General features: G+C 41.4%; 1 protein-coding gene across 1 annotated transcript in view; it reads left to right on the plus strand.

The window, feature by feature from the left end:
• The window catches only part of LOC144682964 (nectin-3-like), a 303,215-nt gene that overhangs the window by 242,250 nt on the left and 45,787 nt on the right, over positions 1 to 15,178 (plus strand). Inside the window, exon 3 of the mRNA XM_078545896.1 lies at positions 14,152 to 14,451. Within this exon, the coding sequence (XP_078402022.1) occupies positions 14,152 to 14,451 (300 nt within the window). The remainder of the gene's footprint in view (positions 1 to 14,151; positions 14,452 to 15,178) is intronic.

Below are 15,178 nucleotides of genomic sequence, written 5' to 3' on the forward strand. Positions count from 1 at the left end.
CTTTATATATCTAAAAAAATTCTTGCAATCTTCTTTTATATTACTGGCTAGTTTACCCTCATATTTAATCTTCTCCCTCCTTATTTCTTTTTTAGTTGTCCTCTGTTGGTCTTTGTAGGCTTCCCAATCCCCTGGTTTCCTACTGCTCTTCGCCGCATTGTATGCTTTCTCTTTAGCTTTTATACTGTCCCTGACTTCCCTTGTCAGCCATGGTTGCCTCGTCCTCCCTTTAGTATGCTTCTTCTTCCTAGGGATGAATTTTTGCTGTGTCTCCCAAATTACTCCCAGAAACTCCTGCCATTACTGTTCCACTGACTTTCCTGCTCGGCTCATCTCCCAGTCAATTCTGGCCAGCTCCTCCCTCATACCTCTGTAGTTGCCTTTATTCAACTGTAATACCGTTACATCTGATTCCAGCTTTTTCCTCTCAAATTGCAGGGTAAATTCTTTCATATTATGGTCACTCCCTCCTAAGGGTTCCTTCACGTTAAGCTCCCTTATCAAATCTGCCTCATTACACATCACTAAATCTAGAATTGCCTGTTCCCTAGTGGGCTCCACCACAAGCTGCTCCAAAAAGCCATCTCATAGGCATTCCACAAATTCCTTTTCTTGGGATCCACTAGGTAGTTACCTGATTTTCCCAGTCAACCTGCATATTGAAATTCCCCATGATCACTGTAACCTTGCTTTTCTTACACTCCATTTCTATCTCCTGGGGTACTTGTGCCCCACATCCTGACTACTGTTCGGAGGCCTGTACATAACTCCCATTATGGTTTTTTTACCTTTGCGGTTCCTCAACTCTACATCGTCTGACCCTACGTCATTTCTTGCTATCAATTTAATTTCATTTCTTACTAACAAAGTAACCCCACCCCCTATGCCAACCTGCCTATCTTTTTGATAGGATGTATATCCTTGGATATTTATCTCCCAGTCCTGATCCCCTTGCAGCCATGTCTCTGTGATGCCCACCACATCATACCTGCCAATTTCAATCTGTGCCACAAGCTCATTTACCTTATTTCGTATACTGCATGCATTCAGATACAACACCTTCAGTCCTGTATTTCCCGTCCCCTTTCTCATTGTCATCCCTTTATCTGATGTGCTTGAAGTTAGATTCCTAGCCCTTTCCAAACACTCTGTCCTATTTTGTGTTCTGGAGACTTTAATAGCCTCTCCTGGGCTCTCCTTTCTTTTCAGTTTTTTCATAATTTTCCACGAAGTTGAATCCACTCCCCCACACGCTAACCTGCTGCTTTGTTTCTAAGTTTCTTTGTTTATCCTGTTTATGTTTTAGAAAGGCTGGTTATGGAGCCAACATCTCTACTCCTATGCAGTTATATTGAAGTCTGCCAGCGTGACATCTCAAATGAGGAATCCTGCCCATAATCTTAAAAGGCATAACGTTAAATTAGATCATGGCTGATCTGCACCTTAACCCCATTTATCTATCTTTGATCCATATGTTTTGATACCCTTACAAATAAAAATCTATTCACCTCAGTCTTGGAAATTTCAGTTAGACCCAAGATCTGCACTCTATTCTGGGAGGGATTTCCAGGTTTATGATTACACTTATTTAACATATTGATCCCTATTCCACTGAAAACTTTGTTCCCTAAAGGTATGCCACAGCCCTCCAGAATTCACTTGAATTCTCCTTAACATTCTAATTAGTTTCTGAGGTAAGATTTTATCAGGTCTTTCCATTAACTTTTTGGTTAAGCAACCGTCCAATTTTTCTTTAAGACATCATGACCATGAATGCCTCAGCTCCTTGTTCTGATTACTGGCAGATACCCAACTGCTTTCTCATGGCCTTCCAAGCTAACTCTGCTGACTGCTTTCTGCCACAAGGGTCTGTGAAGACCACTGTAGATTTGTCCCTCTAGTTTCAAACTAAGCAAATATTTCAGCTTTTTTTCCCTTCCGACAAATTCCAAACTGCGCTTAAGAGCCCACCTGCATTCCGTGCGGTGAATGATAAAGTTAGTATTTTCTCTGCTTAATTGAAGACATGGCTAACAATCTTAGTTTGGCTCTCCCAACTCAGCAATTTACATCACACCAAACCAAATGTGCAATTGCTTGCTTTCGGTGAACAAGCACCCAGGTAACTTAAATGAACCCTCTAACAGCCCCCCACCACAGTCACCCCCACCAACCCACCACAGTCAGTCTCCAAGACAACATGGCATTTTACATTTTACCTTCAACACAACTGTTGATTCTGTAACCCATGTGAATAATTTATATTGCTAATGGATGTAATTGCCCTCCCTTTTTTACCTTTTGATCATGGAACTACATATATAATTTAAGTCATTTATTGAAGTAAGGGTAGACCCCCTGGCTCCATGCAGCTAAGATGGGTGACCCCTATTGCTATTGCTTTCACTCCTCTACCTCTGACCTTGTAAGTTAAACATAGGTTAGCTTTTAGCTATAATTAACTTCAAGCTTGTTTGATTTGCATTCTTTTGAGATGCATACGAGTTTCTTAACCAGATGTTTCTATTTATCTCACTATTATCTATTCAATTACTAAAACTAAAAGTTATATTCTAAAACAGATGAATTATGTTTGCAATAAATGCCATTCTTAGCCAGTATTCTCTCAAATTGCATTATGCCCTTGTCATGGACAGAGTTCATGTGTTTTATAGGAACACAGGAAATAGGAGGTTCCTATTCCTATCTCCATATCCTTTGATGCCTTTAAAATGTAAAAATCTGTTGACCTCTGTCTCGAATGTACTCGATGACTGAACTTCCACAGTGCTCTGGGGCAGAGAATGCCAAAGATTCACCACCTTTGAGTGAAGAAATTCCTCATCTCGGTCCTAAATGACCTAGCCCTTATTCTGAGACTATGTCCCTTGGCTCTAGACTCCCCAGCCAGAAGAAGCATCCTTCCTGCATCTACCCTTTTAAGCCCAGTGAGAATATTGTATGTTTGAACGAAATCACCTCTTATTCTTCCAAACTCTTGAGAATACAGGCCCAGTCCCCTCAATCTCTCCTCATAGGATAATGTCGCCATTCCAGGAATCAGTCTGGTGAACCTTTGCTGCACTCCCACTATGGCAAGTATATCCTCCCTTAGCTAAGGGGACCAAAACTTTTCACAATATTCTAGGTGCAGTCTCACCAAGGCTCTATATAATTGCAACAAGACCTCTTGCCTTCCTAATTGCTTGCTGCACCTGCATGTTAACTTTGAGTGACTCATAAACAACCAGAGTCCCTTTGGACGTCAACACTCCCCAGTGCCTCCCCATTTAAGAAATAGCCTGCATTTCTGTTTTTCCTACCAAAGTGGATAACTTCTCATTTTTCCATGTTATAATCAATCTGCTATGTACTTTCCCACTCACTAAGCCTGTCTAAATCCCCTTGAAGCCTCTTTGCATCTTCCTCATAACTCACATTCCCATCTATCTTTGTGTCATCAGCAAACTTGGAAATATTACAATAGATCCCCACATCCAAATCATTGATAGAGATTCTGAATAGCTGGGGCCCAAACACTCTTCCTTGTTGTACCCTGCTAGTCATAGCCTGCCAACCTGAGAATGATCCGTTTATTCCTACTCTCTGTTTTCTGTCCGTTAACCAATTCTCAGGCCATGTCAGCACATTGCCCCTTATCCCATGTGACCTAATTTTGCTTACTAATCTCTTGTGGTGGGACCTTGTTCTGAAAATCCAAATACGCACATCCACTGGTTCCCATTATCTATTCTGCTAGTTACATCCTCAAAAAAATTCCAACAGGCTTATCAAATATGATTTCCCTTTCATAAATCCATGTTGACTTTGCCCAATCCTTCCATTATTTTCTAAGTGGCCAGTTGACACACCCTATTAGCATTTTTCCTACTACTGATGTCAGGCCAACAGGTATGTAGTTACCCGTTTTCTCTCTCTCCCTCCTTTCTTAAATAGTGGGGTTACATTCGCCATCTTCCAATCTGAAGGAATCCAGAATCTATAGAGTTTTGGAAGATGACCACCAATGCATCCACTATCTCTACAACCACCTCTTTCAATACTCTGGGATGCAGATCATCAGGACCAGGAGATTTATCAACTTTCAACCCCATTAGTTTCTCCAGTGCTACTTTTTTACTAATAATCTTTTTCTGTTCCTCATGCTCACCAGTCCCTTGGTTCTCTAGTATTTTTGGGACGATTTCTGTATCTTCCTCGGTGAAGAAAGATACAAAATATTTGTTTAGTTTATCTGCTATTTCCTTATTCCCCATTATAAATTCTCCTGTCTCTGCCTTTAATGGATGCACATTTGTCTTTGCTAATCTGTTCCTTTTTACATACCTATAGAAGCTTTTAAAGTCCACTTTTATGTTGCTCGCCAATTACCCTCATTCTAGCTTGTTTTTCTTCATCAGTTCCTTGGTCTTCCTTTGCTGAATTCTAAAAAGCTTCCAATCCTCGGGCTTACTGCTTTTTTTGGCCACTTTATAAGCCTCTTCCTTTGATCTAATACAATCTCTAACTTCTCTTGCTAGCCTTGGCTCCACCACTTTTCCTGTTGGGTTTTTGTTCCTGAAAGGAATATATATTTGTTGTGAATCATGTATTAATTCCTTAAATGCTAGCCATTGCCTGTTTACCATGATACCTTTTAATGTAGTTTCCCAACCAACCACAGCCAACTTACTCCTCATGCCTTTGGAGATCTTAATTTCAGATTGAACTACATCTCTTCCAAACTTAATGGATCAGTTGTAGGGTAGGTGGGACCTGGACAAGGATGGACGAGTTACACCTTAACAGGACTGGGACTAATGTCCTCACAGGGAGGTTTGCTAGTGTTGTCAGGGAGGGTTTAAACTAGATTGGCAGGGGGATGGGGGAACCTGAGGGGAAATTCAGAGGAGCAGAAAAACTGGCAGTGGGAAGTAGTGAAGTATCAACTGATAACGAGGATATATCAGAGAGTAGTATCATGGTAGATAGAGTACTTGGAGAGTTTGATGTTTTTCAGTCCGTTCTGGAGTTTTATTTGGAGCTGGTGTACTTGGTCACTACCTTTACCCCTTCCAACACGGTGTGCTTGGCCAGTTCCCTGGGCAGCAGCAGGCGCACGGCGGTCTGGATCTCCTGGGAGCTGATGGTGCTGCGCTTGTTGTAATGGGCCAGGCTGGAAGCCCCACCCATGATACGCTCGAAAATATCGTTCACGAACGAGTTCATGATGCTCATGACCTTGGAGGAGATGCCAGTGACTGGGTGACCCTGCTTCATCACTTTGTAGATGTAGATAGGGTAACTTTCCTTCCTCAGCCTTCGCCGCTTCTTGCCGCCCTTTGCTGCCAGTTTCTTTAAGGCTTTCTTGGCTCCCTTCTTGGGAGCTGGTTTCTTCTAATCAGCCATCTTCAATTTCAGACACAGAAGGCACAATTAGCATTGGCAATAATAAGTCATTAGATGGGGGTCAGAATAAGGGGGAAAGTGAAAAAACCTAAATCTGGGCTAACATGCATGTATGTGAATGCACGGAGTGTAGTTAATAAGATTGATGAACTACAGGCATAGGTTGACAAATGGAATTATGATATTATTGCTATAACAGAGGGCTTGGCTCAAAGAAGGGCAGGACTGGGCATTAAATATTCCTGGGTACAAGGTGTTTAGGAGAGACAGGAAAGGAAGAAAATAGGCCGGGGAGTGGCAATATTGGTTAAGGATGGCATTACAGTACTGGAGAGAGAGGGGTCAAGATGGAATCTCTCTGGCTAGAGGTAAGGAATGAAAAAGGTGCAATAACATTGATTGGCGTAATATGTAGACCATCAACTGGTGGAAGGGGTGTGGAGGAACAAACTTACAAAGCAATTATAGAGAGGAGCAAGGAGTATAAGAGTAATCATAATGGGGGACTTCAATTATCCAAATATAGACTGGGCTAGGAATAGTACAAGGCGACAAGAGGGGTGAGAGTTCCTGAAATGTGTTCAAGATAATTTTCTGCAGCAGTATGTTTGCAGCCCAATGAGACGATATGCAGTTTTGGACCTGGTTCTGGTATCAGTGGGAGACCCTCTAGGGGATAGTGACCATTGTATCATTAGGTTTAGGTTAATCACGGAAAAGGACAGGGAATAATCCAGAGCAGGGATAATTAATTGAGGGAAAGCCAACTTCAATGGGATGAGAATACATCTGAGTAGAGTGAGTTGAAATCAAATGTTGGCATAAAAGACAGTGTCTGAACAATGGGCCACCTTCAAATAAAAAGTATTGCAGGAAATGTCAAGGTATATTCCCTTGAAGGGGAAAGGTAGGACAAATAAATCAAAAGCTCCCTGGATGACAAGAGAGATAGAGGTAAAGATGAAAGGGAAGAAGTGCACGTACGACAGATGTCAAGTAAAAAATACAATGGAGAATCAGGCTGAATATAGAAGGACCAGAGGGGAAGTGAAAAAACTAATACGAAAAGCAAGGAGAGAGCATGAAAAGAGGCTGGCAATGAACATAAAGGGGAATTCCAAGGTCTTCTGTAAGCATGTAAATAATAAAAGGGCAGTAAAAGAAAGAGTAGGGCCGATTAAAGACAAAAAAGGGGACTTGCATGTGGAGGCTGGAGAAATGGCAGAGGACTTTAAGTACTTTGCTTCTGTCTTTACAAAGGAAGAAGATGCTCCCAGGCCGAGGTGAGAAAGGAGGTAACCGGTACACTAGAAGAACTTAGAGTTGAGAGGAAGGGGTACCAGGACCGATGAGATGCATCCAAGGGTACTAAGGGATGTGAGAGTGGAAATTGCAGAGGCACTAGGGATAATCTTCTAACCTCCCTTAAACACAGGGGAGGTGCCAGAGAACTGGAGAATTGCAAATGTTACACCCTTGTTCAAAAAGGGATGCAAGGATAAAGCTGGCAACTACAGACCAGTCAGTTTGATATCGGGGAAAGGGAAACTCCTGGAAACTATAGTTCGAGATAAAATCAATAGTCACTTAGATAAGTGCAGGATGATTAAGGAAAGCCAGCATGGATTCATTAACGGAAAACCATGTTTAACTAACTTGCTGGAGTTTTTTGAGGAGGTAACAGAGAAGGCTGATAAGGGCAACGCTGTTGATGTGGTGTATATGGATTTTCAAAAGGCATTTGATACAATGTCACACAATAGACTTGTGAACAAAATTCTAGGTCTTGGAATAAAAGGGAGAGTCGGCACTTGGATAAGAAATTGGCTGAGTGACAGGAAACCGAGAGTTGTGATAAATGGTTGTTTTTCAGATTGGAGGAAGGTTTGTAGTGGAGTTCCCCAGGGATCAGTGTTGGGATCCTTGCTCTTCCTGATATATACTAATGACCTAGACTGCGGTGCGCAGGGCATGATTTCAAAATTTGCAGATGATACGAAGATTGGAAATGTTGTCAATTATGATGGTGTTGGTCTTGAACTTCAAAATGACAAAGATATGTTGGTGGATTGGGGAGACAAGTGGCAAATGAAGTTCAATGCAGAAAAGTGTGAAGTGATTCATTTTGGCAGGAGAGGTATGGTGAGACAGTATAAAATAAAGAGAGAGCCTCTAAAGGAGGTGCAGGAACAGAGGGATGTTGGTGTATATGTACATAGGTCATTGGAGATGGCAGGGCATGTTGAGAGAGCAGTTAATAAAGCATATAGTATCTTAGGCTTTATTAATAGGGGCATTGAGCACCAAAAGTAAGGAGGTCATGTTGAACTTATATAAGACATTAGTTAGGCCTCATCTGGAGTAGTGTGGCCGGTTCTGGCTGCCATACTTGAGGAAGGATATGAAGTACAGAGGAGATTCACAAGAATGATTCCAGGGATAAAGAACTTAGCTATGAGGATAGCTTGGAGAGGTTGGGACTCTTTTCTCCAGGGAAAGGCTGAGAGGAGACTTGATTGAGGTATTCAAGATCTTGAGGGGTATGGACATGGTAAATAGAAACTGTTCCCACTCAAGCGACAATCAAGAACTAGAGGGCATAGATGCAAAATAATTGGCAAAAGGAGTAAGTGTGATGTGAGGGAAAAATAAATTCACCCAGAGGATGGTTGGAGTCTGGAACAAACTTCCTGGAAGAGTGATGGAGGCAGGTTCAATCGAGGGAATTCAGAAGGGAATTGGATTGCTACCTGAAAAGAGAGAATGTGCAAGGTTACAGGGATAAGGCAGGGGAGTGGGACTAAGTGGAATGTTCTTTCAGAGAGCCAATGCCTACTTGATGGGCTGAATGGCCTCCTGCACTGCAAAGATACTGTAATGTAAAATTCTGTCATTCATATCGCTCTTCCCTAAAGGCTCCTTTACAATGCGATTATTGATTAGCCCTCTTTAATTGTACAATACCAGATCTAAAAGAGCCTGCTCTCTTGCTGGTTCCTCAACATACTGTTCTAGAAAACCATCTCATATACACTCCAGGAATTTGTCCTCTACAGCATTAGTGCTTAATTAGGTTAACTAGTCTACATGTAGATTGAAGTTCCCCATGAATCCATGATTACTGTATTACCCTTGTTACATGCACTTCTAATTTCCTAATTTATACCATGCCCGACATTACCACTACTGTTTGGTGGCCTATAAACAACTCCCACCAATATTTGCCGCACCTTGCTGTTTCTTAGCTCCACCCAAACTGATTCTACATCTTGACCTTCCGATCTAAGGTATCCTCTCACTAATGTACTGATCTCATCCTTTATTAACTGCGCTACCACACCTCCTTTTCCTTTTTGCCTATCCTTCCTAAATGTTAAATACTGTTGAATATTCAGTTCCCAACCTTGGTCACCCTGGATTCACTTCTTTGTAATGGCAATTAGATCATACCCATTTACTTCTATTTCTGCCATCAATTCCTTGTGGGGAATGCTGCATGCATTCAAATAGGGTGCCTTTAATTCTAACTTTTTTATTATACTTTGATCCTATTTGGTGCTGGCTTTTGTTTCTGTTGTCTTGCAATTTTCTAATTACATTTCTTCCTACTATTACCGGCTTTGCTTCTCTCCTATTTGAATTCCCTGTCTGGTTTCCACCCCCCTGCCAAGCTAGTTTAAACCCTTATAAACAGCATTAGCAAACTCCCTTTGAGGATATTGGTTCCATTCCTGCTAAGATGTAACCTGACCACCTTGCCCAGATCCCACCCACCCCAGAACCAGTCCAAGTGCCTAAGGAATGTAAAGGCCACCTCTCTGCAGCCACCTGTTCACTTGCTCTATCTTCCTATTTCTGTACTCATTAGCATCTGGCAATGGGAATAGTCCTGAGATTACTGCCTTTCAAGACATGCTTTTTAATCTCTTTCCTCGCTCCCTAAAAAGCTGCTTTCAGGACCTCGCCCCCTCTTTCCACCTATGTCTTTGGTACCGATACGGACCATGACCTCTAACTGTTCACCCTCTCCCATAAGAATGTCAGTGATATCCTTGACCCTGGCATCAGGAAGGCAACAAACCATCCTGGAGTCATGTTTTGCAGCCACAGAAACATCTGTCTGTTTCCCTAACTTTTGAATCCCCTTCCACTATTGCTCTTCCACTCTTCTTCCTCTCTCCTGTGCATTTGAGCCACCAGTGGCACCATGGACTTGGCTTTGGGCGCATTCCTCTGATTAACAATTGCCATCCTTGGTATCCAAAATGGAAAACTGGTTAATGAGCGAAATGGACTCAGGACTCCTGCACCACCTGCCTGGTCCCCCTAGACTGCCTGGCGGTCACACATGCTCTCTCAATCTGCGGTGTGACCACCTCCCTAAACATACTATTCACATAGCTTGGAGCCTTGGGGATGTGCCATAGTGACTCCAGCCGTTGCTGCAAACTTCGAAACCTGGAGCTCATGTTTCTGCAGCTAGTGACACTTCCTGCACATATGGTCACCTCGGCCACAAGAAGTATCTACAACTTCCCACATGTTACAGGATGGATATTCCAAGGCAGCCGAACTGCCTTGCCATGCCTTTACTTTACAAACTATTTACTGGAGACTAGAAAATAGAAAGTAGAATTACTCACCAGTCACTCACCTGTCAGCTCCTTCCCTTGTGTCTTCCCCTGTAGCTTAAACCTTAATAGCATAACATTAATAAACCTTACCACTTCAAAGAAAACAGAAGACTCACCAGTTTCTTTGTTCCTTTTGCTGACTATAAGCAAACTAGTTGAATTTTTTACATTTTTTAAAACTGGAGATAATTTACACATTCCTTAGGAGTTCTATACTCACCAACCAGTCAACTTGCAGGATTCATGTGACATCACTGTTTGTTTTTTTTTCACTTCTTTCCAAGTTCAGTGCACACTCTTGAGTGCTGTTCCTTCCACAGGTCCGCCTCTCTCTTGGTTCCTGAAGGTAAGTGATAGGCCCAAAGCCTGGCGCTGCACTTATCTGCTCCCAACTGCTGTTCCTCCTGCAGGTCCGCCTCTCTCCCAGCTCCTTAAAGTAAGTGATAGGCCTAAAGCCTAGCACTCTATTTATCCACTCCCGAGTGCTGTTCCTCCCATAGGTCCACTTCTCTTCCAACTCCTGTTGTCCATGATCAAAGTGTTTTACTTTCAAAATGGCTTGTCCCAATTTAAATGATTCCAGCAGCAAGCTTTTTGTGAATTAAAAATAAATAAATATTTATTGGAAGACACTTGCCCTGGAGGTTTAACGTGATGTCTTGCAGGCTATCTTTTGGATGTCTAATTAGATACGATGAAGAAAAAAAGCAATACAATTACAGGTAGTAATTATTTCAGTCTCTTTCGTAGCAGTCCTATAGCTTCTTAGATGAATTTGTGCTTTGGCTGGAGTGGAGGTCTTGTAAAGCAGAGGATTTCTCAGTCAGCTGTGAGGATGCTTGTAGTTGAAAAACACAGGTAACAAATATGGATGCCTTAATCATGTGACTAATTACAAGTTCAAAGTCCTTCTTCCAAAAACAGCAGGGTTTGGGCTGGTACATATCCTGTGTTGTAGCCTTTCACACTTTGAGAGTTTCTGAGATAGCCATGGTTTTGCAACTAAATGACCCAGTCAATTTAAATTACCCTTTTCAGGAAAAAGTCATTGAGTCAATAACAGTCCAGATGGATCCTTTGTCCTCTGGAGACAGGGGAATGTTCCAATCCACAAAAGTAAGTCAGGTGATCCTCAGGCAGCCATCTTTTTTGCAGCCGCCCTGTGTTTAGTTTATTTTTAAAATATCTTCATTCTTGTACTGAGCATGACACTCTTCAACAACCTCTGCATGTCAGACCTGCATCAACTGTACTTCATCCTGGTAGTGTAGAGTTCAAAATATTCTGTTCAGGCTCTGGACTAATTTGTAAGTACAGGATCTCTAATTGTCCTGCTGGATATTTGTTCACAGTCCAAGAAAACAAATAAAGGACATTTCAGATGGCCAATAACACTTTAATTCTTTGCGACATTACTGCATAGCCCCTCAAGCATGTTGATATGTTACTGACAGAAGGTTACCCTTTGGACCTGTTCAGGAAAGAAAAGTAATTTCACTTTCATTGAACACACCTCACAAATCAGGAGCTTTCTCCAAGGAACTTTTCTACTTCTGTAATGACAGTGCTGCAGAGTAATGACATGAGGATAATCCAATCTTGACTGTGATCATATACTGCTTAATGTTTGCTAACGTCTGTCTGACCCATGGTTAATGAACTTTAAGAATCCAGGCAGCAAAAAGTTTTTAAACAGGTTTCTCACCTTGGGTTTCCATGTTTATTGTGTGAGCTTAAAAGTCAGCAGTAGGTTATTGAACCAGAAGGTGCAACTGGACAGCAAAACTGGCCTCCTCTACATTGGAGAGACCGAACGCAGACTGGGTGACCGCTTTGTGGAACACCTTCAGTCTGTCAGCAAGCATGACCCAGACCTTCCTGTTGCTTGCCATTTCAACACACCATCCTGCTCTCAAACCCACATGTCCATCCTTGGCCTGCTGCAATGTTCCAGTGTAGCCCGACACAAACTAGAGGAACAGCACCTCATCTTCCGATTAGGTACTTTGCAGCCTTCCGGACTTAACATTAAGTTCAACAACTTCAAACCATGAACTCTCTCCTCTATCCTCACCCTTTATTCAATATTCATTTTATTTTTTATTTTTCATCCACTTATTTTTATTTTTATTTATTTTCATTTTTATTCATTGTTTTATCCCCAGCTTTTGTCCTATTTTCGATCTTTCATCATCGCCCCCACCCCTCCCGCACAAGGGCCACCTGTCACTTGTTCATGTTGTTCTGTGCAGAGTGCTTACTCTCGTCCTGCTATTATCACACTCTGTTTACTTACCTTAATGCCACTATCAGCACCTCCTTTAGCCCGTGCCACTACCATTAACACCCTCTTTGTCCTTTTGTTCATGACATCTTTGTCAATTTCTCCTTTGCCCTCACCTATCACTGGCCTTCTATCCAGCTTCACCTGCTCCACCCCACCTTAAACAGTATAAATTTCACTACATTTTTACTTCTCTTTAGCTCTGAAGAAGAGTCATACGAACTCAAAATATTAACTCTGTTTTTCTCTCCACAGATGCTGTTCGACCTGCTGACTTTTTCCAGCATTTTCTGTTTTTGTTTCAGATTTCCAGCATGTGCAATATTTGCTTTTATGGACAGCAAGAAATCCTGACTACTTTTTTTGTCCTTCTTTGGCTCCATCTTTTCTGTACAATGACACCAAAGCATGTACAGCTTTATCATCACATTGAATTTATGTTGAATATCCATTTTTAAAGTATAACCTGATTATGATGTCAAATGTTTGAATCTAATATTTAATGTATATGTTTTCCTGCCTTATGATTTTTTGAAATAGTGTAACTGAATTTAAATATATTGTAAGCATGAATGGAAACATTGGCCCAGATCTTCTAAGCAACGCCAATGATGGATTGCCACTGTGTTTGAAACTTTCCCCAACTCGACACTGCTGCACATTTCTTCTGGGATCTTCCGATCCTGGCTTTCACAGAAATGCACAGCGCAGCATCCCTCGGAGAACTCCAGTGGAGTAAAGTTGGGGGAAGGCAGGACGCACCCTCTTTCTATGGCGCTAGCTGCCATATTGTAAACGTAAATATCCAACCAATATGGTGCTGTTTAAGACAGAATACAAAACATTATTTATGCAGCAAAAGCATGCGGCCATGATGAGGAGTGAGTACCAGTCCAGATTAGGCAACCAGTCTGACATGCGTGAACAGCTCTTTCTTTCTTTCTTCCACTTCTCTGTGCCCAAGTCTTTTACACTTTTGGAGCCACTCGAGAGTATTGGATTGGAGTCTTGCTTGAGAGTTTTTTTCCACCATTACTGCCCTGAACCCTCCCAAGGTCTCACTTTATATCCGTTTCAGGTGGACCTGGATGGATTATTGACAAGGCCTTTTCACTCTATAAAGATTTACTTTATTTCAAAATACCTTATAAAATGTCGAGTTCTTTCTCTAACCGTTGGGTTGAAAACACTGCCTTTAATGCCAGTCACCTGTCACTAGCTTCTGGAATCTTCACATGTACCTTCTGGCCTTGATCAGTCGTTCTCGCCTCATCTTTTCCCATGTCTCAAGTTGGTCTCTCTGACCAATTTCATCTTCCCAGTAACATTCCATCTCCGGCCTTCAGAGCTAACTTGCAAAAGTTTCATTGTTTGAATCTATTCCACTATCAGTTATTTATGTCCAAGGCTGTTCAGGAGACTTATTAACAAGCTGTTGATGATGGCTATTCAGCTCAGCTGAACCATGGTATTTTTCACGAATGTGACTTTTATTATACTTACGCACACTAATGAACACTCATACTTCAGCAAGCATCTTAATTAAACATGGTTAAGTGAAAAACCTAGCACAGCTCCAACACTGTTATCTATTTGTGTATTTATCCAACTGTGGACATTTGTTTAAGCTAACCAACATGACCTAAGAATAATTATCCACCTAGCCTTGTTTCTATGGAAATGAAACCTTAAGAAATTTCCAGTAAAATGAACTTACCACATAATCTAATCCTTTAAATTTCAAGCTGTTGATATATATGTATATATAATATATATACTGTAGTTAATTTCTAACAACAGACTACTTTTTTATTGCTCTTATAGTTGAACCCACAATAACTGTGGGAGGTGGCCCTGAACCTCTTGTAGATGGTGCCAATGAGACAGTTGCAGCAGTATGCACGGCAGCCAATGGAAAACCTGCAGCAGTTGTTTTCTGGGAAACGGATCTCATTGGAGAACAGGAGCAGACAAAGATTTCAGACCCAAATGAAACTGTAACTGTTGTGAATCGATTTAAGATTGTTCCATCCCGATTTGTGAGGAAGAGACCGATCACCTGCATAGTGATACATCCACCACTGAATACCACTACTCGAATCCCATATGTCTTGGATGTACAATGTAAGTACCTGATATGTAAGCCTGAATAAACTGTATGATTAAAGTCATGATTAGTATGATTCTAATGATCTCATTCTCCTGCTGGCATTATTTTAGTTTACTTGTCCTTGCTCAGATTGGAAGTGTTTCCTAAAGATATAGCAAAATGATTTAAAAGTTAGTCATCATACTTGTTTTGTACATCTGTTATGTTAAAAGAACAAAATTGCTAGAATTTTGAATGTTTTTAAAGTGTTCTCAATTTGATTGAAATTTTGGAGCTTGATTTTTCAACAGCAGCTTATATAAAGATGAAGCATAATGTCACTGTAAAGCAGCTAAGTAAAAGGGGAAGAAAGTTGAAGGGACAGCATAGTTGGAGAGCATATTTTACGTTTTTTGAAAACAGAAAAGGAATTCTGAAGAAAAATCTATATGAACTCCCAAGAAAACATGGATTAAGTGGAGGAAGAGCCAGCCGCCAATGGTAACCTTGGAATCAAGAATACCATATTATCAGAGGAGTGAGGGTGAATGCGTATCATAGGACCTCATAGCACAGGAGGTGGTCATAGGGCCTATTGTGCCTGTATTATGACACAGCAGATGGTAAGGGCTGAGCTGCTCAAATCCCAGAGGGTAACTTGAAACAACTGTCATAATCCATTTTTGCAATTTGTATGTTTCGAGATGCAGGCTTTAAATTCAGTAGTATTAAGACTACTGAGACGCGAGAGGTTTTTTATAA

This window comes from Cetorhinus maximus, chromosome 7, assembly GCF_964194155.1.
Source record: "Cetorhinus maximus chromosome 7, sCetMax3.hap1.1, whole genome shotgun sequence".
Taxonomy (NCBI): Eukaryota; Metazoa; Chordata; class Chondrichthyes; order Lamniformes; family Cetorhinidae; genus Cetorhinus; species Cetorhinus maximus.